This window comes from Amblyomma mixtum, chromosome 2 (assembly GCF_055824585.1).
Source record: "Amblyomma mixtum isolate Tamu chromosome 2, ASM5582458v1, whole genome shotgun sequence".
Lineage (NCBI taxonomy): Eukaryota > Metazoa > Arthropoda > Arachnida > Ixodida > Ixodidae > Amblyomma > Amblyomma mixtum.
Genome location: NC_143013.1, coordinates 297,413,113 through 297,435,719, shown reverse-complemented (window position 1 = coordinate 297,435,719; position 22,607 = coordinate 297,413,113). Strand labels below are relative to the sequence as shown.

Here is a 22,607-nt window from a genome sequence, read left to right as displayed (position 1 = left end):
TAGTATGGTATGGCATGGTACTTATGACATGACACGGTGTAGTATGGTATGGTACTTATGGCATGGCACGGTGCAGTATGGTATGGCACTTATGGCATGGCACGGTATAGTATGGTATGGTACTTATGGCATAGACGGTATGGTATGGTATGGTATGGTATGGTATGGTATGGTACGTGGAGTTCGCGCATGGGCTACGAGAGGCGACACAGTGGAAAGCTTCAGATTCATTTCTACCACTTGGGGATCTTCAACGTGCATTGACATCGCACAGCACACGGGCGTGTTTGCATTTCGTCTGTTTCAAAATCCGGCCGCCGTCGCCTGTATTCGATGCAGCGCCCTTGGACTCAGCAGATATTGAAAGCGATGGCCTGGTAATACATTTAAAGACTGCAGTTGGCAGCGGTAACGTAATATGTTCGTGCGAATCGATATGTCTTTGAGCCACCTTTAGCTGCCTCTAGAAGCGGGTCCAGAACACCGTGCAAAAGGTGGCATTATTAGGACACGTCTGTCTTAGCAGTAGGGCTAGGCTCATTGTATAAAACTGCAACTGTGAATAGAAACAAACAATGAATAAGCAAGAACAAAGGCAGAGGAGGGACATATGGATCTTTGACTTTGTATTGTTTGTCCCGATCTGCATGCGCTGCCCTGATTTCACAAGATGCAAGACCAACCCATATGCTATATACTAACAAAACAGACAAGCCAACCCGCTCCGTGTAACAAGTTTAAACAGATAATCACATGTTTGTGTGCAGCTTACAAGGCCTCTCAGCAGCGTCCTCTATTGTTCCGTAATCGTCAAAAGTAATCAGGCAGCATGGTTTGCTTCTCAGAATTAGAGTGGAGCACTTATGCCGCCCTTCAAGCTCCAAATCTTTGTAAGGTAAGCAGAAGCCTTGTCCTCACTTTTCCAGACCTTTTGATCTTTAGGGAAGCCGTAAGGGCTCCACCACAAGCAAACCATGCTGTTTGGTTACTTTCGGCAAAAACGGCACTAACCTTACACCAGAACTATAACACTGACCCGGGCAGCCCAGTGGCCGCAGCCTTGGTCCTTCTTTAAGCCTGTTTGCGCCCGCGAGGTGTGTGTGCGTGTACGTGTCGAAGCCGATTCCTTCCCAAGGCCTCGGCAGGAAGGGGTGGGGAAGCCCGGCCGAGGCACGGCTTTGTCCTTAATTGCATTACACGAAGGATGCGCGTGTCGCCGGGGCCCAGTGAGGCGCGTCGCGCCCAGACCACGCAACGCTGAGCACAGCTCAACGGCTTCGCCGCCCGAGGTGCGCGCGGCCAAAAGAGGGGCGCGCCGCGGGGGCACCCCGCAGTGTGTGCTCCTGGTGACCGTGCGTCGCACCTGACTGGGCAGCTCTGCTTACTACTACCACTGCACCTGCGCCGGTGTGGTGTAGCCGACCCTGCGTCTCCAGCGTGCCGCCGCTCTTGTTTCTTGGCAAGTGCGTGCCGAAAGCGAGCCGTTCTCAGCGTCGAAGTGCGTCTGGCGACCAGGAACTAAACGACGACGACAAGTACGTCCGTGAGTGAGTGTACGCGGGTGTCTGAAAGAAGCGGCGACCGTCGATCATGGTGAGTGTGTCTCCTGCTATTGTCGATTGTTTCTGGGTGACGGGGAAAAGAAGAGGAGGAACGAGCGGAGCTGGTTATCGCGGCGAAAGACCCGTTGGTTGCGTGGGACATGGCGACTGGGCTTCAGAGCCTTGATGGCATCGTATGGAGTCAGTACTGCAGTCTTTTGAAGCCAACGTGGGATCTGCGTGTGTTAACTAACCACGTGGTAGTGACGACAAAACGAAAACAAAGAAAGGAGTAAAAAAAGAGAAGGATTGTGTTGGCACCAGTTGTTTCCAAGGCTCTTTGAAGTCTACATGTATCAAAGCAATCGTCTTTTTGAGTAGTTGTGCATCACTGAGAAACGGAAGATAAAAGAATGAGCAATGGCAGGAGGTGCATAGGACCTAGACAGATGGTAGCAGCTAATGCTAACGCTAATGCTTTCTAAATGAGACACCCTATGCATCTTACGAAAATCTTAGAAGCCCAAGTGTCCGATCTATATTCGACATAAATTTGATTTCTGGATGTTCATTTTTCCCAGGCTATGGTACTATGATAGTAGGTTGCACAATAGGTAGCCTCTCGGGCAACTCTGAATCGAGCTGGCCTATCCTATATACTCATAGTCAAGATACCGCCATCTGTTCTGTCTAACCTTGATTGTATTTTACTAGTGTTTCCGCTGTATGCCGTGTCAGCCAATGCAGATAAAACTTAGCGGCGGATCACTTGTTACATTAAGTTTTTTTCCCCTCGCTCAAATGCACATACATTTCCTTGCAAATATACCTGCAACCATGAACGCAAATTAGCAGAGACAATTCGGGCCGGTCTTGGTATAGGCTATTGCCGGTAGTACAAGCTGGGCTACGGTTTCCATTACGCCAAAGCAAGGTATATTTAAGTGAACAATGTAATTTCTTTCATTTTGGTGAAAGCATATATCAGTGTGTCTTCTTCTTTTCTACTGCTCCGCTGAAGCGTCTAGCCGTGGTCTTCAGTTCAGTACAGTACCTTTCGCCGGCTATGGATTATCTAAGAGGATTCTGGTGTGGGCTAGTTGGTTCCTGCTTAATAAACAGAATTCACAACAGCGCTACGGAATGAGGACAGAAGGAACACGAAAAACACAGGACAGCGCCCGTCCTGTGTTTTTCGTGTTCCTTCTGTCCTCGTTCCGTAGCGCTGTTGTGAATTCTATGGATTACCGTCTAGTCCATACTCAAGCATGTTTTATTTTTTTGGCTTTGTGACCTGTGAGAAGACGAAAAAGTAGTGTGTTGTCTGATGTGCATCAGCATTATTCATTTTTCGAGTGTTCAACAGCAGCGGTAACCTGACTGTCACAGCAGCTCCGATAGCAACTAGCGCGTTAACTCCCTGCAGATAAGGACAAGCGGAATATTTGCGAGTTCTCATGAGTTACTTTCGCTTTATTCGGTGTTTCTTTGCTTCCCTTATATTTAATTAAGTTCGGCCTTGCCACTCTAGGATCCACTGTCATCCTTCTAAGTGTATAACCTTTCTGATATGTACAAACTTTTATAATAGGCTGCGACTAAATAATGTTATTCCTATAACAGCAGCCTTATTTTTTACTTTCACCTTCTGAGCGGAGCGCGTGTGCGCACAAGAAAAAAATTAAAAAAATTACTAATAGCTGCGGTATGAGCGCCAGCTGCGTTGAAATTCCCGCTTCATTTAGCGCCCGTTCATGGGCCGCTGTCGTAGCGCGCTTTCAGGGTTTCGCGCGCTGTGTTCAAAGCGCGGAAGGGCATTGGTGCTAACCTTGCGCTACTTACTCAGTAAACTCGCCTCGAAAATGGCGTCATTCCGTGCTGCTCTCGACGCTTCTCACGCTTTTCGCGTATATTTAGGGCAAGTGAAAAGCGAATTCATCAGTCCTAAAGAACCAGCTAATTCGCTCATTAATACTGAGTGAGAACCAGCAGTATATTGCCGGAAGTTCTCGCGAAGTGAACTAGTATGAATTATTTTTGAGTCTTGTCGTCGTTTTCATGAATTGTGAATCAACAGTTTATGCACTCAACACACACTCATACACATGCGCGGACACATACACACACACACACGAGAAAACACGATTCGCTATAGTTCACTTCGCGACATTGACGATCGCGTAGTTGCAGGTGTACGGATTTCATCATCATCATGATCGACCTGACCACGCCCACTCAGGGCAAAGGCCTCTCCCATGTCTCTCCAATTAACCCTGTCCTTTGTCAGTTGCCGCCACTGTATCCTCGCAAAATTATTTATCTCATCCACCCACCCAACTTTCTGCCGTCCCCTGCTACTCTTGCCGTCTCTTAGAATCCACTCCGTTACCCTTAAGGACCAGTGGTTATCTTGCCTTCGCATTACATGCCCTGCCCAAGCCAATTTCTTCCGCTCGATTTCGACTAGGATGTCATTACCCCGCGTTTGTTCCCTCATCCGCTCCGCCCGCTTCCTGTCTCTTAACGTTACACCTACCATTTTTCTTTCCATTGCTCGCTGTGTTGTCCTTAACAATACAGCTTGCAAACGTGTGCAAATTGTGAAACGTCAGGAGCAACACCAATGACGCCATCTCCGAGATGGGTGGGTAAGCTTTAGTAACGCAAGGTTCAAGGCCCTTCCACATTTTGAATTTTGCAAAAAAATAATAATAATAATAATAATAATAATAACACTTGAAAGGCCGCAAAAAATATGGAAGCTTGCAGCTACATAGAGGCCAGGGTTGACTGGATTGATTATGGCACTTCTCACGCACAATTCCTCATGTATTCGATGTCTGACCGCGCCCTTCCGATTACAGGACGAAATCGAAGAGCTCAAGAGCGAGCTACAGCTACTCAACATCAAGATAAAGGTAAGTAGCGTCAGAGCCCAGTCGCAGCTTCTGAGGATTGTGTTACTACATCTGTATCCTGGTCAGGCCTTGCGTACGTTATAATGTGTATCCGTATTTCACGGCGTTTTTAAAACACGCATCAGTGCTCAAAGGGCAGATGCATCGCTTTTTGAGAATTCCTCGACGTTCAAGGATACAAGTCTACAGACTTGAGGTAAAGCGAGCGAAGTCATTTTGGGCTAGCACTTAGAACGCTGACGTAATCGACAATTAAATCTCAGGCTTCTCCTCACAGCATCGGAAGGGTGTGGAGATGACCGGTAGTAACGGCATGGACAGGGAGATCTCACATTCTAAACGTGCGATGTCGGATGCCGCCGAATAACGCTACGCAGGCGCTGCCTTCGATGGCGTGTTTTTTTTTTTTTCTCCAAAGAAAACGTTTCTCAGCTGTAAATGTACCAGCACTGTAGATGACGTCATCAAGTGCACCCCACCCGGCTCTATGCTCTGTGGAGAAGCCTAAACGGCGCCGCGGTTTAATTGGCGAATACGTCACCATTTCTAATGCCATCCCAAAGAGATTTCGCACGCTTTACATACAAGTTCCGCAGATCCTACACCTTTAAGCTCGTTGAATTCTAAAATTCTAAAACCTCTTCCGTTGCCCGTTTAGCGTGAGCCTCATTGAAAGTCAAAGTGCGTTTTGTACACCAATGCAGTCTTTTTAACAAGCGCGTAGCAAGCTCTGAGCAGCCTCGCAAGTTTTTCGCTTTTTCTAAATCAGCTTCTTGCCCCCTTCCAGCTGTCAAATAACTGCAAAGTTTCTGCGCTTCCCCGTGGGATTATTTTATACTGTAGTATAGAAGCCTGACTGGAGAAAAAAAAAGGCCTGTGGCGACCGTTCGGTGTCGTCCAGAAATATATTCATTGGCTGGCGGACAGTTAAAGTCATAAGTGAGGCCACCAGAGCAGAGAAGTCCATTGACTGGAGGGACGAGACGTCACCAGACCAGGTTCGTCTGCCCGAAGCCTACACGTGCCAAACGTGGCAGCCGGCAGATGCTGTAAGGGAAGAACTCGGGGAAAATAACCTCGGTCTTACAAACCCAACCAGGGGAGTAGCCAGGAGGTGTTTTTCGGTGTCATATCCTCCCGAAATCGTATGAGCGCTGCATACCCCCCCCCCCTTTCCCCTCTCCTTTAGGCCTTTTTTTCGCCCATGCTATTTACACACCGCATCGATATAGTAAAATGTAAAAGCAAAAATAAGAAGAGGGTCGTTTTATTGACAAAAATGGTGCATGTTCTAAAAACCAGATGGCGTCACTAAGCTCTCTTTATTTTAATTTTTTTTTTTGCGGTGGCGTATAACACCTCCTGAAAAATATTTCTGGCTACGCCACTGAACCCCACCAATTACTTCCGGCAAAGCCATCAACAGCTTCGAATGCTATGTGCTTTTCTAATCAAATATCTTTAAGCGATAACATATTTAGTACTATTCTCCATTGATCAACAGCACAAAATAAATTTTTAAAAATCCCCTGTGTTCCTTGGTTTCTGTGGCTGTTGGCTGCTCTCAAATGTACAACGAGCCCCTCACTCACCCTCCCTATATATATATATATATATAGGGAGGGTGAGTGAGGGGCTCGTTGTACATTTGAGAGCAGCCAACAGCCACAGAAACCAAGTAACACAGGGGATTTTCTCTTGAAGCACACAGGCTGTCTGGTGTACACAAAGATATATATATATATATATATATATATATATCTTTGTGTACACCAGACAGCCTGTGTGCTTCAAGAGCGAGTGTGGTCAAATTGCTGCAAATGGGAAATAACGGGCGAACACCAAACTGGAAGTCTGAGCTAAAGGAGAGCGCGCGCTCACTGGCGCCGGCATAGCGAATACCCGGAGTGTATGTAAGGGGGATGCAGGGGCAGGGGAAGAGGACCAGGGTGTGTGTGAGGGAGGGGACAGTGGAGGAAGTCGGAAGGAAGGAGAAAAAAAAACAACCACGGCTCAGCGACTGGAGCCAGAGCCACATTTGGCCGACCGTTTACACTACGGACGTCCTTTTCCGGCACTGCGCTTGGCGAGGAAGCGTATAACGAGAGACTTGGCCAGAAGTAACCACATGGAAAACAAAAGCTGGCCGTGGACGAAAAAGTACGCGGCATGGGATGGGCAGAAAATAACCGCACGAGAGGAGCGAGAACATAGCTTTCTTCAAGCGGCGTCAACCTTCGGCTGGGCCACGCTTTAAGCCACGTTTTAGAGAAGGGGTGAATTTAAGTTTGCACAGGCTAATTCAATGTGCGATGCTTAAGCTAAAGCAGCGCTGCTGGCACTATTTGAGCGGAAATTTTGGGCAGGATAGTTTTGAACAAGAAAATTCTTTTTTAAGCATAATTCTGCTTACGGAATTGTGCGACTAAACTTAATGCCAAGCTGATGTACAGCCTTCGTAAAAAGTTTGGAAACCAGGGGGTTTGCTTCTAAGCCAAACCGTGCAGATTTTAACGCATCCTTAGTAATGAAAATAACCTGAAGGTAAGATTTCCGGCCCCGCCTCCTCCAATTGATAGGCCTTGCATGAATGCGACAGGTGCCTTACTACACGGCTTAATTAGAAGCAAACCTCCTGGGCTCTGAACTTTTGACAAAGGCTGCGTCATCTTCTGACGCTCAAGCGCGACATGCTGAATAGAAAATTAAAGGGCAGCATTCATAAGTGATAAATGGAAGAAGTAGACGGCGTCCACTACTTCCTTCTTGTGTTTCCCCTTATAAAAGTGGTCTATAGACAGTCTATAGACTTCTTCTAAACTCTATTGCCTTCCTGTAGATATTTCTTTCTGTCTATAGACTGTAGAAGTCTATAGACTTCTTCTAAACTCTATTGCCTTCCTGTAGATATTTCTCTCTGTCTATAGACTGTAGAAGTCTATAGACTTTTTCTAAACTCTATTGCCTTCCTGTAGATATTTCTTTCTGTCTATAGACTGTCTATAGACAATAGTCTACTAAAAGTGTATGGCCATAAATCTATAAATAGTCTATAAACTCTCTATAGCACTTGTATTGCCTATAAAATATTCTCTACGATTTGTCTATAGAGAGTCTAATACTTTATAGACAGATGTCTATGGACAGTCAATTGACTGTCTATAAAAAATTTGTAAGGGTCGTGCGTCAAGCTGCGATCTTAGCCGAAAAATTCGTCCTTACATGGAAAATATCGTGGTTGATAGGCAGCATAAATCCGGACATCACAAGTTAGGCACCGTAGACGTGAACCTCTCTCGGGTCAGAGACAAGTCGTTGAGCTTGCCGAGTGTCACGCAGGAAGGGCAGCAGGCGGCTGCGGACAAGACCTTCCAGGAGGTGCTCAAGGACATCGAGAAAGAGGCCAAGTTCCGGGTCAAGCTACGCCGCATCCTCAAGGGACACATCTCCAAGGTGACATCGTGCCATTTCTGCGGAGACAGCAAGTACGTGCACCACCGATGCCGCGATGGCACCGGGCAGCCATCTTTGTGCTCTGTCCGGGAGCTAACGTCGACCGAACGCGGACTGTAGACGAATGACAGGGGGCGTTAATAGAATTAGTGTTCATCAGGACGATGCATGATATCCCGAATATGTAAATCATGCAATAACATTAGCCAGTATAACAAAAGCGGTATAATGGTCTAGTTGATGCTGTTGCGTCTTGATCTATATTCATCATGTCAGAAAAGCGACACAGGAATTCAAGAGGCAACACATCTGATATGTAGCGAAAAGTAAATCCTTGTAAGCGATCGGCATGAAACTCGAAGGACCAGAAACAGGTCGACGTTAATAAACGACAGCTTTCGGTAAACCCAGATCAATGCGGAACAGTCCTGAAAATTTGGCACCACTCGCCGTTGGACCCGTATTTATCATTCTACTAACTCAAAAAGTGATGAATTCAGGAGGTTTATTTTCTTTCTTGATCGTCAAACAATTTTCTCCAGCCAATACATTTTTCTAAGTTAAGTTATCCTCTTCAAGCACAATAAATGAATGTGCTGAAAAGTGTGTACAGAATAACTCATATGAGCATGAAGAAGGAAGCGAGACGAGTAGCATATTTTCTTTTGGAGCCGTCGCGGTGGCTCAGTGGTTATGGTGTTCGGTCCGAAAGGCGCGGGTTCGATCCCGGCCGCGGCAGTCGCATTTAGATGGAGGCGAAATGCTAAAGGCTCGTGTACTGTGCGTTGTAAGTATATGTTAAAGATCCCCAGGTGTTCGAAATTATCCGGAGCCCTCCACTACGGCGTCCTCATAGCCTGAGCCGCTTTGGGACGTTAAGCCCCACACACCAAAACAAACCGTATTGTCCTTTAGAAAGTCACTGTAATACATATGCCTTATCAGCACTGTCCATGCTGACACGCACATTAGGCAAACTACATTGTACCCAGTCAAGCACTAAATATGCCTATAAACTGACTGCAAAGACGACGCGGAAGCTTTTTTATGTGTGTTCGCGACTCTTCACGAGGAATGTGAAGGACGAAATAAGGATCCCATCCGACAAACCAGAGCAGCAGGTTCTTCGTTTTCCATACTGCACACTTATTCGCCACATGGCAACAAACACCGCGTTGTCGTACACACAGGAAGAAGGAAGCACACGTGCGCAACAACTGTGTGCACGTTTTCCTTCTCACGTTGGCATCTGTACAACCCTTCAGCCATGCGAGCCAAGTGCCGACAAGCACAACAGCTCGTGCCTGTCGAACGACAGCGGGGTGTCCGCGGGCGGCCTGTTTTGCCCGCCGACAGCGCGACCACCAAGCGAGGACCCGTGACGCATGACTACGCGCGCACGCCGAGTCATGTGCGTCGCTCCCGGGCTGCGCTACGAACTGTCAACATTGCGAGATTCAGCCGGAAACTGAAAGAGCGGCTACAAAAAAATGGCGGGGTAGGGGAGGGGGGGGGGGGGGGGGTGAACAGCGGTGGCACTACTAACTACTTTTGCGGAATGCATATGGACCCAAAGCTGGGATGGCAACTACAGGCATCATCATTGGGCTTCATAGAGAAAGGGTGTTGTGGTGGGCTTCAGCCCGACAGTGGCTTTCAGCGGCGGCCGTCGGCGGAGTCGTTTTGCATTAGCATTCTGCATCCACTAGGAACTTGTGATACGCGGGAAAGAAGGTTGCAGCAGTCTCGCGTTTCACGCGTAAAGGCCCCAGACGCTTCCTGCGGTACCTTGCGGGCGACCGCTGTGATTTGGCGTGCTGGAAAGTAGCCTTCAACATTAGCTCTTTCCTATAACGAACAAATGGGACTTCAAAACGAAGGCACAGCGGTGGGAGCGTTTTACTGGGACTTCGCAGCTGTCAGGCACCAGTAGCGTTTCGATAAGGAAACGCCGCTACGCGCGGTTCAAATATGGGCTTCTCTCACCAGTAGGACAGAAGCGTTGACGAGCAGGGGAGGAGGAATCACTTTATTTAGGACGCATACTAAGCACCAGGACTCTCATAGACAGCCGCACCAAAGTTAGTTGGTTGTCCCGTCGGTCTGACGCCAGCCAGGCACGCTATAGGATGGAGGGGATCTGATGGCGACGGGATAGTGATAGAGGCAACGCTCTGTAGGTTGGCCAACAGGGAGGGGGAGGTGGAGCAGGACAGGTCGGTGCGGATGCCGTAGAGATGCAACCAGTACAGCTTTGCGGGGTTAAGAAGAGTGTTGATACGAAATTTTCGGAGTAAGTGTGACGGGACTGTCGTGTCGGAGCTGTGAGTGTGCAGTGTTGGTTCGTTTAGAGAGCCAAACCTCGACGCTCAGGTGGGCTGATCTAGGGGTTAACTGCAGCCCGATGTGAAGTTCGCAGGCAAGCTGATGAGCCAGCTCATTTCCGGCAATCCTTGAATGGCCAGGGATCGTCTTAAAACGACTAAGGCAGAGCGTAGCGTGGCCTTCCGTCAAGTCAAGACGGATGGTGAGGTTCTGTAGGAAAAGTCGGGCCGCCTTGGGAATGTTAGCTGTAAGTGTAGTTCTTCGTACGAGGGAGTTGTGTAAAGATTTTTTATAGCGTGCAAGATGGGAATGATCTCAAGGGCGATGACGCTAGGGGAAGCTCTGTACGGGCCACAAGTGGGCGTGTAGGGGTTGAGAACTGGGAGAATGGATGCGATATGCGGCAGTGCCAGTTCAGGAGGTGTGGGAGATGTCCGTATGCGGCAAAAGGGGGATTGCGATGAGTCGCATGTGCCTGTTGCCGTCGTTAATGCCAGAGGTCATTGCACCGGAGGATCGGGCCATTCTTGGGTTAGGTGACAGAGAGGACGCCAGGATGTGGAGAAGGAGGGCATTGGCAGTTATTGCTACGTGGTATTGCCTTTTGCAATGGCTGCACACAGTATGCATGTCCTAAGCAAAATAATAAGGGTTAGAATGGCCGTGTGAGATCACTGCGCTGTTTCTTGTTGAAATGTAGCGCCAGTATAGGCTCGTCTGACAGTACGGCCAAACCGGAACACTAGCGCTAAGTTTTCCGCTGTTCATCGGTAACGCGTAGAACGTTTTACAGCGCAGACGTCCTGAAAGGCGGACAGGACAGGGGTGGGCATCGCGTGTGGAAGTTGTGCCGCTCCGCACGTTTCGCGAGTCGCGTACATATTCTTTTGAGTTCCAGCCTGCGAAGCCAAACTGAGGGCACGCTTGGCATATTTCCTGCTAAGAGACTGGCCCATCCAGAAGGAAGTGTCGACCGCGAAGCAAAACTAAGTCATGCGGAAAGAAAATATGTTTTTTTTGAGGAATGGAAAGGGCACACTGATCTGTCCCGCATATCGGTGGACACCTCAACCGCGCCGTTGGGAACGAAGAGAGAAAGAGGTGCCGTAGAGGAGAGCTCCGGAATAATTTCGACATCCTGTGGATATTTAACGTGCACTGGCATCGCACAGCACACGGGCACCTTTTGCGTCTCGCTTCCATCAACACGCGGCCGCCACGGAACGGATGGAACCCGAATATTACTCCGTCTCAGAAGCCGAACGCCTCCACTGAGTCACTGCGGCGGGTTCTGTGGAAAGAGCGAAAAGATTGAAGGGAAGAAGTGGTGAGGAAACCACCTGCCCCCTGCCGGTGGCCGAGATAACGGATTTCCACTCGTCCGTCAAAAGTTTACGGAACGCGACTCTGCTAGAGAAATTTAATTTTTGTGTATCCGAGACGTATTGCTTGTTGTCTTATGCTGTACTGTGTACTTCGCACTCACGATTAAAATCTGTACATTTATTCGAGTACGAATGAAAATGAGATGATGATAAAAGTAAATTTTTTTTGCAAATATGGCCTCACATAAACTTTTGACTGCGGGTGTATACGTGCCGAAGCAGCTCAGAGGTCTGTGAGGCACGCCGTAGTGGAGGGCTTCGGAGCAACCTCGAGGATATGCTTTCAGGCGGAGCGAACGAAAAAAAAAAAAACAATTTTGTTTCCAGTATATGCATGCTGCCATGAACTGAAAAGTACGGTTTTCACTTCCCTGGGCGACCTGCTCAGTGCACCGCTCAATACCTGGAGGCGCCTCTATCAGATAATTCAGCCCGAATATTCCTAGTCATGCTGTTCCGAAAACATATGTCGGTTTTGTAAGTGAAGAGGGACGTGAAAATGCAGGACAAGCTCGAAAAACGCTGTGCAGGTGTTCATATATGATGCTTTGTCGCTTTATTTTCCCTGTTTTTCAAGCACACTTTCTCAAGTTCACCACTCGATTTCGATTTCAGCAACGTTGAAACGATGGTTCCTGATCAAAACGACATATGTAAGATCGGCTTTGGTGTCAGTCCCACATTACACTGTGCATTGTTGAATAGATACAGCATTTCGACAGAAACTGGCGTCGCCAGTATCTATACCCTCGGTGGGATTTCCAGGAAAGCCGTATCCGGATCACTGGACGGGAAGCTCATCATATGGGACGTCTTCACCGGCAACAAGGTAAGTGGAGCTTCGTCGCCCCCTGATGATGGAGCAGTGAAATTTCCAAGCGCGACGCAGAAGAGGGTGGCGCGCGTTTCACGTTTGCAACAATTCCCAGCTATACACTATAAACAGAATGGAGTAAAAAGGGACTAATCTTTAGGGAACTCCCTTTTATCAGTGCTCTAAATGTCAGTTTACTCTCTTTTTACTCCCATTTGGGTGTATTTGTGTTCACAGTGTAGGACCTCGCTGTAGATAACAATGCATGCACGAGAAATGGCCGTACAAATGTGTTCGCAATCGCACTATCCGATATGAGGGTGCAGTTGAAGATGCACGTTAGCGATTAAGTTCCTGCCGCACACGCCGTGGGCAGCACCGCAGGAGGGAGAAGGGAGTATAGGTGCGATCGCACCCCTATGCGTTTTCTAATGGAACATCACATTTGCCCCTTTTTCAGACGGGGTGGGAGTTTGAGAAATATATTGTCCAAATAGGGGAAGCTAAAGCAATGCAGCAAGCGAAGGTTAGTGGTAAAATAAAACATACACTCGCCAAATGTGGTTTTTAAAACATGACGTTCCGGGACCCCTACGGGTCCCTTGTTCACAATGAAAGACGGACGGAATGGGCCGCTTCTTATATGCGCATATAAGAAGCGGCCCATTCCGTCCATCTTTCATTGTGAACAAGGGACCCGTAGGGGTCCCAAAATGTCATGTTTTAAAAACCACCTTTGGCGAGTGTATGTTTTATTTTACCACTATGCTTTTCCCTCGCCAGACAAGATTCTGTCGAACCCTTGACTAAGCGAAGGTTACGTCTGGCTCAAGCTCTGACTAAACAACAGGGGTTTCACTTGTACAGTATTGTGTGCATGAACTGCATTCGAGGGATTATGGATAACACCCCAGCGGCGGGCTCTGAATTGATTTCAAATGCATAGGTATGCTTTAACGTAGGCTGAAATCGCACGGCACATATATATACGAGGGGGTACCCAAAAGAAACCGGACTAATTTTTTGAATCGGCACAGCTTCTCTGGTACCGCGTTTTTCCACTAGGAGCGCATAGAACGAACATTTCAGAGTCAGTAAGCCGAGCGCCGTCGCTGAAGGAGGTCAGACAAGTTTAGGCAGAGTTTTAGAGTGACGACTGTTTTGTGTGAGTGTCGTTTTTGCAATGGCTGATTTTCGTGAACAGCGTGCGCCGGGGAAATTCTGATTTTTTCTCGGAAAAAGTGGGACGGAAACTCTTGAAATATTCAGAAAGACGTTCAAGGACGATACTATGGGGACAACTCAAGTGTTCCTGAATTAAATCCTGAATCAAAGCAACAGTCATGCCAATGGAAAACTTCAAATTCACCTCGCCTCAAGAAAGCTCGTGAGGTACGTGAAACCAAACCTCAACAAAATGCTGATTTGTTTTTTCGACTTGAGAGGAGTCGTCCATTCAGAATTTGTTCCGCAGGATCAGGATATTAACCAGGCTTTCTGTTTGGATGTTTTGAAAAGATTGGACAACAGTGTTTGGTGGAAGCGGCCTGATTTCTGGCATACGGGTGACTGGTTTTTCCACCACGGCAATGCCCCTGCTCACACAGCCCTGTCTCTACGACAAATTCGGACCAAAAATGGCATGACCTCTGTTCCTCAACCTTCATACTCACCCGACCTTGCCACGTGCTACTTTCTTTGTTTCGTATAATGAAAAGACAGGTGAATGGAAAGTGTTTCGGTGATGTTGCTGAGGTGAAGAAAAAACACGACGGAGGGACTGTCAAGCATCACAAAAGATGAAGTTAAAAAGTGTTTTGAAAAATGGAATGAAAGATTCGACAAACGTATCATTGTAAGTGGAGAGTACTTTAAAGGATATTGAAGGTCTTTGCTGAAAAAAAAAAAAAAAAATATATATATATATATATATATATATATATATATTTATATATATATATATATATATATATATATATATATATATATATATATATATATATATATATATATTGATACATGCATTCGAAGAAGAGACAGAAGTAGCGCATGCGCTAGAAGAGGAAGAAGTTAGTTGGCTCTCTCGCGCGCGCTCTAACCACTAGGGGACCGCCGCAGGTTTTTCGTCTCTGCGCGGGTGTTCTTTTTGGCGTTGCACGCTACAGTTTGGTGGAGGTGCTGGGTACGCTTCCCGACCTGCAAACTCCGTACAGCGTCACTACGGACCTCACACCGGTTCACCAGCGACCCAGCCGCCGTCTCCGCGGAGAGTCGCCTGAATTTGGGCCCCTTCCCCCGCCAACAAGGACGACGCAGCCTCGACCGCCGAGTCCAACTGACATGGCCACTGACACCAGGACCCAGCCGCCGATCCAGCCTCTACCGTCGAGTCCAACTGCCATGGCCGCTGACACCAGGCCCCTGGCGCCGATCCTTTGCCACCCAACTGGCGCAGCTTCAGAGGGCGGACACGGAGTTGGCGCCGCTCATCGATTACCTCGAAGGCAGTGAAGCTCCCATTCCGCGTGTTTTTCTTCGAGGGCTTCACACCTTCACTTTACGGTCTGGTGTTCTCTACAAGCGCAACTTTGCCAACAGCGAAGAAGTGTTCCTACTCGTCGTACCATCACAGCTGCGGTCTGAGATCTTGAGTGCCTGTCAAGATGCACCATCCGCCGGCCACCTTGGAGTCAGCCGTACACTCGCGCGGATTAGACAAAAGTATTATTGGCCCAGGTTACTCCCATCGGTGCGGGCCTACGTCAAAACATGCCGTGAATGCCAACGTCGGAAGACTCCTCCATTGAAACCGGCCGGATTTCTTCACCCCGTCGATCCACCGAAGACCCCTTTCCATCAAGTGGGCATGGACCTCCTTGGCCCATTTCCGAAGTCTTCGTCTGGAAAGCGTTGGATAGTCGTTGCGACTGACTACCTAACACGGTACGCTGAGACCACGTCTCTTGCCAAAGGCACTGCTGCTGAAGTGGCGCAGTTCTTCGTCCACAACATTGTCTTGCGTCATGGAGCACCCGCCGTTGTTGTTACTGACCGGGGAACTGCTTTCACGGCCCGCTTAACCCAGTCCGTGATGACTCTGACGCACACGAGCCACCGACGTGCTACGGCGTATCACCCGCAGACAAACGGGTTGGTAGAGCGACTCAACCGCACACTGGCCGACATGCTATCAATGTACGTTGACGTCGAGCATCGAACTTGGGACGCCATTCTGCCGTACGTAACGTTTGCATACAACACCGCCCTGCAGGAAACAACCCGACTGACCCCCTTTCAGCTTGTCTTCGGTCGCCAGGTGACCACTCCGTTGGATGCTATGTTGCCCGTCGACCCTTACTGCGACTCTGACGCTGACCTCGACGTAGATACCTTCGTTCAGCGTGCTGAGGAAGCGCGTCAACTGGCCCGCCTGCGCATCCACCGTCAACAGGAGGCTGACGCCACTAAGTACAACTGTGGACGCCGTTTCGTCAGTTATGCTCCGGGCGACCTTGTGTGCATTTGGATACCTGTTCGTCGCCGCGGGCTCTCTGAAAAGCTGCTGCGCCGATACTTCGGCCCTTACGAAGTAGTGCGCCGCATCAGTGATGTGACTTATGCAGTTGCTCCCGCCCCGACAGCTTGTTCATCGCGCCGGTCGCACCGAACTGAAGTCGTACACGTTGTTCGCATGAAGCCTTACCACGACCGGCTACCTGACTGAACTGCGGTCCACTGCAGCTGTGTTCTACCCTTTCGCTGACTTTTCACTCCCAGCCGCATCGTGTCGATGCTGCAGAAGAGGGGGGCAGTGATACATGCATTCGAAGAAGAGACAGAAGTAGCGCATGCGCTAGAAGAGGAAGAAGTTAGTTGGCTCTCTCGCGCGCGCTCGAACCACTAGGGGACCGCCGCAGGTTTTTCGTCTCTGCGCGGGTGTTCTTTTTGGCGTTGCACGCTACAATATATATATATATATATATATATATATATATATATATATATATATATATATATATATATATATATATATATATATATATATATATATATATATATATATATATATAGGAGTTCTATTTCGCCGCCATCAAAATACCTGTACACTGGACGTGGCCGGAATTTTAGTCTGCATCTTTAGGTTCACCTTGCCAAACGCCGCGGTGACGGTCTCTAAGCCCTCATTCGTTCAATGACTTTTCAATTTCAGACGGTGTTAGGTACAGGGATATAACACTGACAGGGAATCAACTGAAGCGAGTTCTTCGCAAGGCATTAGCCGCATGCCGGTGTTTGGACTAGAGAGAATTGCTCCTGGTCGCAGATGCGCGTGATCCCGCTGCGGTCCAGCTGGGTGATGGCGTGCGCTTTCGACGTGCAAGGCAACTACGTGGCCGTGGGCGGCATGGACAACATGTGCACCGTGTACGACCTGCGCGGCACCAGCGCCAAGGTGCGACGCGAGCTGGCCGGCATGGACGGCTACCTGTCCAGTGTGCGCTTCCTCGGTGACTCGCAGGTCATCACCGGTTCTGGGGACACGCGCATGTGAGTACTCCCCGAGAAGATAAACAGGGTGCAAGCCACGCCGAGGCAACAGGAGATAGCTCGACCGAAGGGCGTTGAGGGGACCGGTTGAATTTGATCTTTTGCAGTAGATGTACACAACTCAAGAACGAAGCGGCTTTTCCCCGACAAGGGCCTCCTTCCAGCCAGTGGCGTCGGCCGGTTCTCATGACCCTACTACGTTGACAAAGCAAGGAGGGGACTATCCCATTTCATCCGCCACTCCCTGCATTGTCACGCTAGCAGAGTGACGAGAACCGGCTGACACCATTGAGGGTCCTTTATCGGGGGAAAAACCACTTCGTTCTTGAGTTGTATCCGACTATTAGAACATTATACGCAACGCGTCGAACAGCATGACCAAAGTGCTAAAAGATACTGATTAAAACCTCGTCTTAATTAGGCAAGGACCAAAAAGCAACGGTCATGAAGCCTGTTGCAGAAATGGGAAAATCAGCGTGAAAACAAAAAGGGGGGGGGGGGGGGGGAGAGAATTAACGCAGAAACGCTGGCTGATCCATAGTATCTAAACACATTACCATCTCTTAAACGGTTCAATCGGGCTCACTTAATTTGCTTCTGCTTTGTCTTAATAAGTGGCAGCCTAGTGAAGTATATGGCCTATGCTCATCCAGCCAGTGACACAGCGTAGAACTTCTCGTGTAAGTGACATAGTTATCTCACATCCACGAAGACACGCATTTTTGTTCACATGGCTGCACCGAAAAAAAGGACTTTCATTGCACAGGTGGTCTCTGACTGTCACCTGCCAGTGCTCGCAGTGTGATACTTGTTTCTCAATTGCTTTTCCCTACCTTGCTCACGCGTGCAGTGTCCTGTGGGACTTGGAAAGAGGCCAGAAGGTGATGACGTTCGATGGTCACGAGGGAGACGTCATAAGCCTGTCGCTGCACCCTGATCACACAACCTTCGTGACCGGATCCGTGGACAACACCGCTCGGGTATAACGCACATACCTGCGTATTTACATTCGTTGTTGTTGACAAAGCACACTGTTCGCGAAAATGCCGCCCCATATTTTTTCTCTAGTCGAAGCTTATGGATGTGCTCTGCTTTTTACGCAATATTCACTGCACCCGTTTTAATAAATGATTACGGTTACTCAATCAATAAACCGATTAGTCTACTGATTGCAAGATATTCACCCTCACGCGGAAGAAAGACTATGAAAAACATGGTGTAGGCTTCATCCATACGCAATGGAATGACGCCCGGATCTACTCACGGGTACAAACTATGTGCCCTTAGATTTCAGTATCGATCGCTGCATTGAACTGCTTGAAACTGCACTGAAAGAACAAAGGCGGCCTCTAACAAGCGCCCAGAAAAATTCCAGGCTCTGATCAAGTGTGATATCGCTCAACAGTGTACGTAATGCAGCGGCCTTTCCAGCAAATGTGCTCAGTACAACTAAGGAACTGTGGGTCGCGTACCATTTCTGCGGCCAGATCCAATAAACGTCCTACGGCAAGGAAAAGTTCGTTTTAAAATGGCTGACACCTCGATTACCGCCGCTTTGGTTCCATTATTAACCGGCAAATTAGCGTAGGTAGGTAAAGAACCGAACTTACGTACGAACATATCCGTGGATCAGACTCAATAAATGTTCCTAGAAGACGCCTTGTCCGTTTGAACAGCCTGTGCCGAAGATTATACTTGAATACAACACGTCTCCAGTGAAGCTCCACACATTCAGGGCCCGGAGCATTTGTGACTCTCCAGCCTAGAGCAGTGGCAGACTGCGTTGTGTAGCTCGGACGCGGAGGTACAGCTCTGTGCGATGGGCAGGGCCGAAGAGGTCGCTGCAAAGCTGTGCCAATTAGTCCAGTGTGGAAGAGAGCCCACCATGAACTTAACCCAAATACCCCGTGATTGCCTTCCTCTCACTTTCCGATGAATAAAGTTGTTCTGCTACTGCAATTTAGGCTTAGCTAATTAAAGAACAAAAAATACTGTAGTCTAAGCCACGCGACTCTGAACAACCGTCATTTCGTTTCACTGGGCTAGTACAATTTTTTTTCAAAAGTTTGGTTACAGACTATGTGCGTATATAATTACGTTATTTCTCTTCTGTGTTTGTCCGGGTGTCCTGACGATAACGAGTTGCTCTCGTGCTTATGCAGCTCTGGGACATCCGCGAGAAGAACTGCCGCCAGACGTTTCGCGAACATGAAGGGGACGTGAGCTCAGTCTGCGTAAGTATACAGCGCACGGCGCGCGCTGGCTCCTTCGACTAACAGCGTCTCGAGATGATGATGATGAAGAAACTTTATTTCCGCCAGAAGAAGACCCGTGCCCCTCCGGGTCCGCACGCAGGCGTCCGGGGAGGGGCAGCGTCGCAGCTGGAAGACTAGCAACGATATAGTCGCGCAGCTTCTGCTGCCAGGCGGGTAGCGTATCGTTGTATGCTAAGGTCGGCATTTCTGAGTATGGTCTCCCATTCCTCTGCATTATTAATTCTGCCATATCCTGGGGCACTGGGGCATCTCTATAGTATGTGTTCGAGTGTAGCGGTATGCCCGCAGAACTCGCACACCTCCGCATCCTCCCTCGTGTCACCTCCTGTCCAGCTCCTCCAGAGCGGGGACGCGAAGTTTCTAGCTTGGAGTCTTCTCCAGTCATAGGCCACAGCCGAGCTAAGCGATCTATCCGGAGGAGGATAGATCCTTTTGCTCTTTTTCTGATTGTCTGTGATGCTATTAAAGTTGTTGGTTTCCTCTTTAGTGCTGAATTCGTATGAGGTGTCCACGGCTCCCCGGGGTAAAGAGGAGCGGGCGTGCCTGTGGGCGGCCTCGTTTCCAACCAGACCCGAGTGGGCTGGGTCCAGATGATTAGAATACTGTGGGCTGGGATGAAGTCTTTTAGATATTTAGCCGCCATTTCGTGGATGCGTCCCTTACTGTAATTTCTAATTGCGGCTTTGCAGTCGCTTACTACGTATTTGGCGTCTCGAGAGGTCATCAGTTCTGCTGCTTCCAATCAGTGGAGGTTCACTTCAGTGCTAGTCAGCAGATGGCACCAGCCGCGTCCTGCCCTAGCCTGGCGACGGTCGTGCGTTCGAATCCCGGCCCAGTCAAGTTGAGCTACAATGGTTTGAGGAAGCTGTGCAGGTTTCCTCTGCGGCCCTATGACTGCTCTCAGTGGAACCTTAACTACAGTCATTTTTCCGAATGTAACCTTCACGAATGTAGATTGGATATACCTTTGGCCACTTCATTGCGTCCTTCGTCTAATGGACATGTGGGAACTAGGCACTGGCATTCCGTCTCAAGGCAACTAATTCTGCAAATAACAATGCGTCATGTTCAGCTGGTGTCCGTCCACATAACTGCGAAGTTCACCGTGCTATGGCCTCTCACAGTTCCACAACGGCGGCAGTGTATTCGCGACGGCGTCCGAGGACAAGTCGTGTCGGCTGTTCGACGTGCGCAGCGACCAGCAGGTGTGCCGCTACCAGAATCCGCGGGAGTCCACCGCCTTCACCAGCTGCGGGCTGTCGCTCTCTGGCAGGCTCCTCTTCGCTGGCGCCGACGACAACGATGTCCACGTCTGGGACACCCTCTCCACGCGCAGAGTCGGTGAGTATCGCTTTGCTCGGAGAACGGCTCGAAGACCGGCAGTTCTATCGAGTACGCATACAGATATCGCTTCTTCACCCTAAAGGACAGCATTACGTAAGGCAATTTTTAAGGCGAAAGCCTTTAATGGCTTATACTCGCGGCCATGACTCTGTCCGTCCGTTACATCTGAAGTGAGTCATAACTAGTCCCTAACCAGTCATGACTAGGTAGTCATTAACCAATCATGACTATAGTCGGATACAACTTAAGTCTGCAGTGAAGCTCCGCCCACATTCAGTACAGAATTCCTCCACGACAAAAAAAAGTAGTCCGATGCTTAAACGTTTCTTGTTACCCAAACAAGAAGCTTGTCACAAGAAGAAAATTTTGAGCTCTAGAATTCCGATACGTGGGTTGTTTGATCTAGTCAAATATTCAAAAGCTGACTTCGTTTACTGTTGCGATTGCCCAGCGGAGTAATACAAGACGCTTCGGATCGCGGCCCAGTGTTAGCAACTGCTGTTTTTTTTTTTTTTTAAGTTGTATCCCACTATAATTAGTCAAGGTTGCGTGGAAAGGCTTTCGCCTCGCGTACTTTACATCTTCAAGGTACCCCCTGAATTTTTTCGACCATAAACAAGTCATTTGCAACACAAACGAATAAAAATACGGTAAGAACACTCACCAAATTTTTCGTGCGTGTTGTCTAATGATGCATAAGACTTCGGCATACACAGATCACAACGATTTGCCAGTGATCGTTAAATACTTTGTAACAGAATTCATTCCCAGGCTGTTCAGATTTCAGCAGCCCAACGGTTGCTGATATCTACCATAATATGCCTCATCATCAACGAAACCCGTCGTCCAGAACAAATGTCGTCTCAATACTCACGTGATCAGTCGAAAAGAAAAATTGCTTCCGAAAGAAGGTACCGGGAAAATGCAACCAGGACTTTCAGATTCTCAGGCGCGAGCACGCAACCCATGGTCACAAAACCGCGGTGCTTCTTGGCGAACAAAGGTTAACCTAGTATATGCGTTGCCTTACAGCAGTATGCGAACGAGTAGGTGAATCCAGAGAGAAAAATAAAAAGGAAATAAATAAAACAGTGCCCTGGCACAATTTTTTTTTTTCACGTCTCACGTGACCTATGTTGAACTTCATGCCATATCCATCGTTCGACTGCTCAAACCGAAGCGGCATGAGAGAAGAAATTCAGTTACTAAGTATCCTGCGCTTCTAGGCGAATACCACGTGGTGATCCACGTCTTATGCGCAATTAAAAAGAAATCTCGCAGCCAAAGCTCCATTAGGACACTCAAAGAAGCTGGCTGGAGTTTTCGCCCGTTAATTTAGCTAGTCCCGCATAATTTAGTCGAAGAAGGTGTATCGCTGAATTATGCAAATCAGTTTTCGTCAAGAGCAAAATGACACGAAAATGACTGTCACGTGGTTTCACTAAGCTTATTTTGCCAGAGGAACTTGATCGGTTAACACCACTGCTGAACAGCCAGAGCGATTGGCATATCAAGGGTAGTAGCAGCACGTGGATGTATAGTGAACTAGAATAAGCGGATGGACCGAATTCGCGCCGACATTGTGCCATCGTTAGTCGCGACAGAAAGCCGCGAAGAAGCTCAACAAGTGTCTGAAGGTTCACTATTTTAGCCCGCCTGCACAGCAAAGGGCAGATAAAATCAAGGCGTGCGAAGGCCATGTTAACGAGCAAGATAGAGGGTCCAATCTTGCGAAGTCCGACGTCTATTGCCCTGGGCAATGTCCCCGAGAATTTGCTATGTACACAGAATACGAGTAGTAGCACACAGCTGGCCGTCAATTTTACAGTGGTCATGTGCAGTTCTATTCTTTCACCTTGATCCCCAACTGCGAACCAAGCATTTGAAGTTGCCCCCTTTTGAAGCTGCATGTCTCATCGGACTATGAAATGCCATCGGACATTACCTTCTAGTGGTGGCTACAGGCTGGTGTCCTATATTTGCGGAAGCTGATTTGTGTCCAC

At 48.5% G+C, this 22,607-nt stretch overlaps 1 protein-coding gene across 3 annotated transcripts in view; it reads left to right on the top strand.

The window, feature by feature from the left end:
* Positions 1 to 1,243: 1,243 nt before the first annotated feature.
* LOC149364616 (guanine nucleotide-binding protein subunit beta-2-like) overlaps positions 1,244 to 22,607 on the top strand; it is a 30,993-nt gene continuing 9,629 nt past the window's right edge. For all 3 annotated transcript variants that reach the window (XR_016289206.1, XM_089574566.1, XM_089574565.1), the window contains exons 1-8: positions 1,244 to 1,593; positions 4,406 to 4,459; positions 7,799 to 7,944; positions 12,388 to 12,451; positions 16,761 to 16,984; positions 17,835 to 17,964; positions 19,147 to 19,218; positions 20,385 to 20,601. Coding sequence is in view for 2 of the 3 variants with exons in the window: in XM_089574566.1 (XP_089430692.1) it covers positions 1,591 to 1,593; positions 4,406 to 4,459; positions 7,799 to 7,944; positions 12,388 to 12,451; positions 16,761 to 16,984; positions 17,835 to 17,964; positions 19,147 to 19,218; positions 20,385 to 20,601 (910 nt within the window). In the remaining variant the exon portion in view is untranslated. The remainder of the gene's footprint in view (positions 1,594 to 4,405; positions 4,460 to 7,798; positions 7,945 to 12,387; positions 12,452 to 16,760; positions 16,985 to 17,834; positions 17,965 to 19,146; positions 19,219 to 20,384; positions 20,602 to 22,607) is intronic.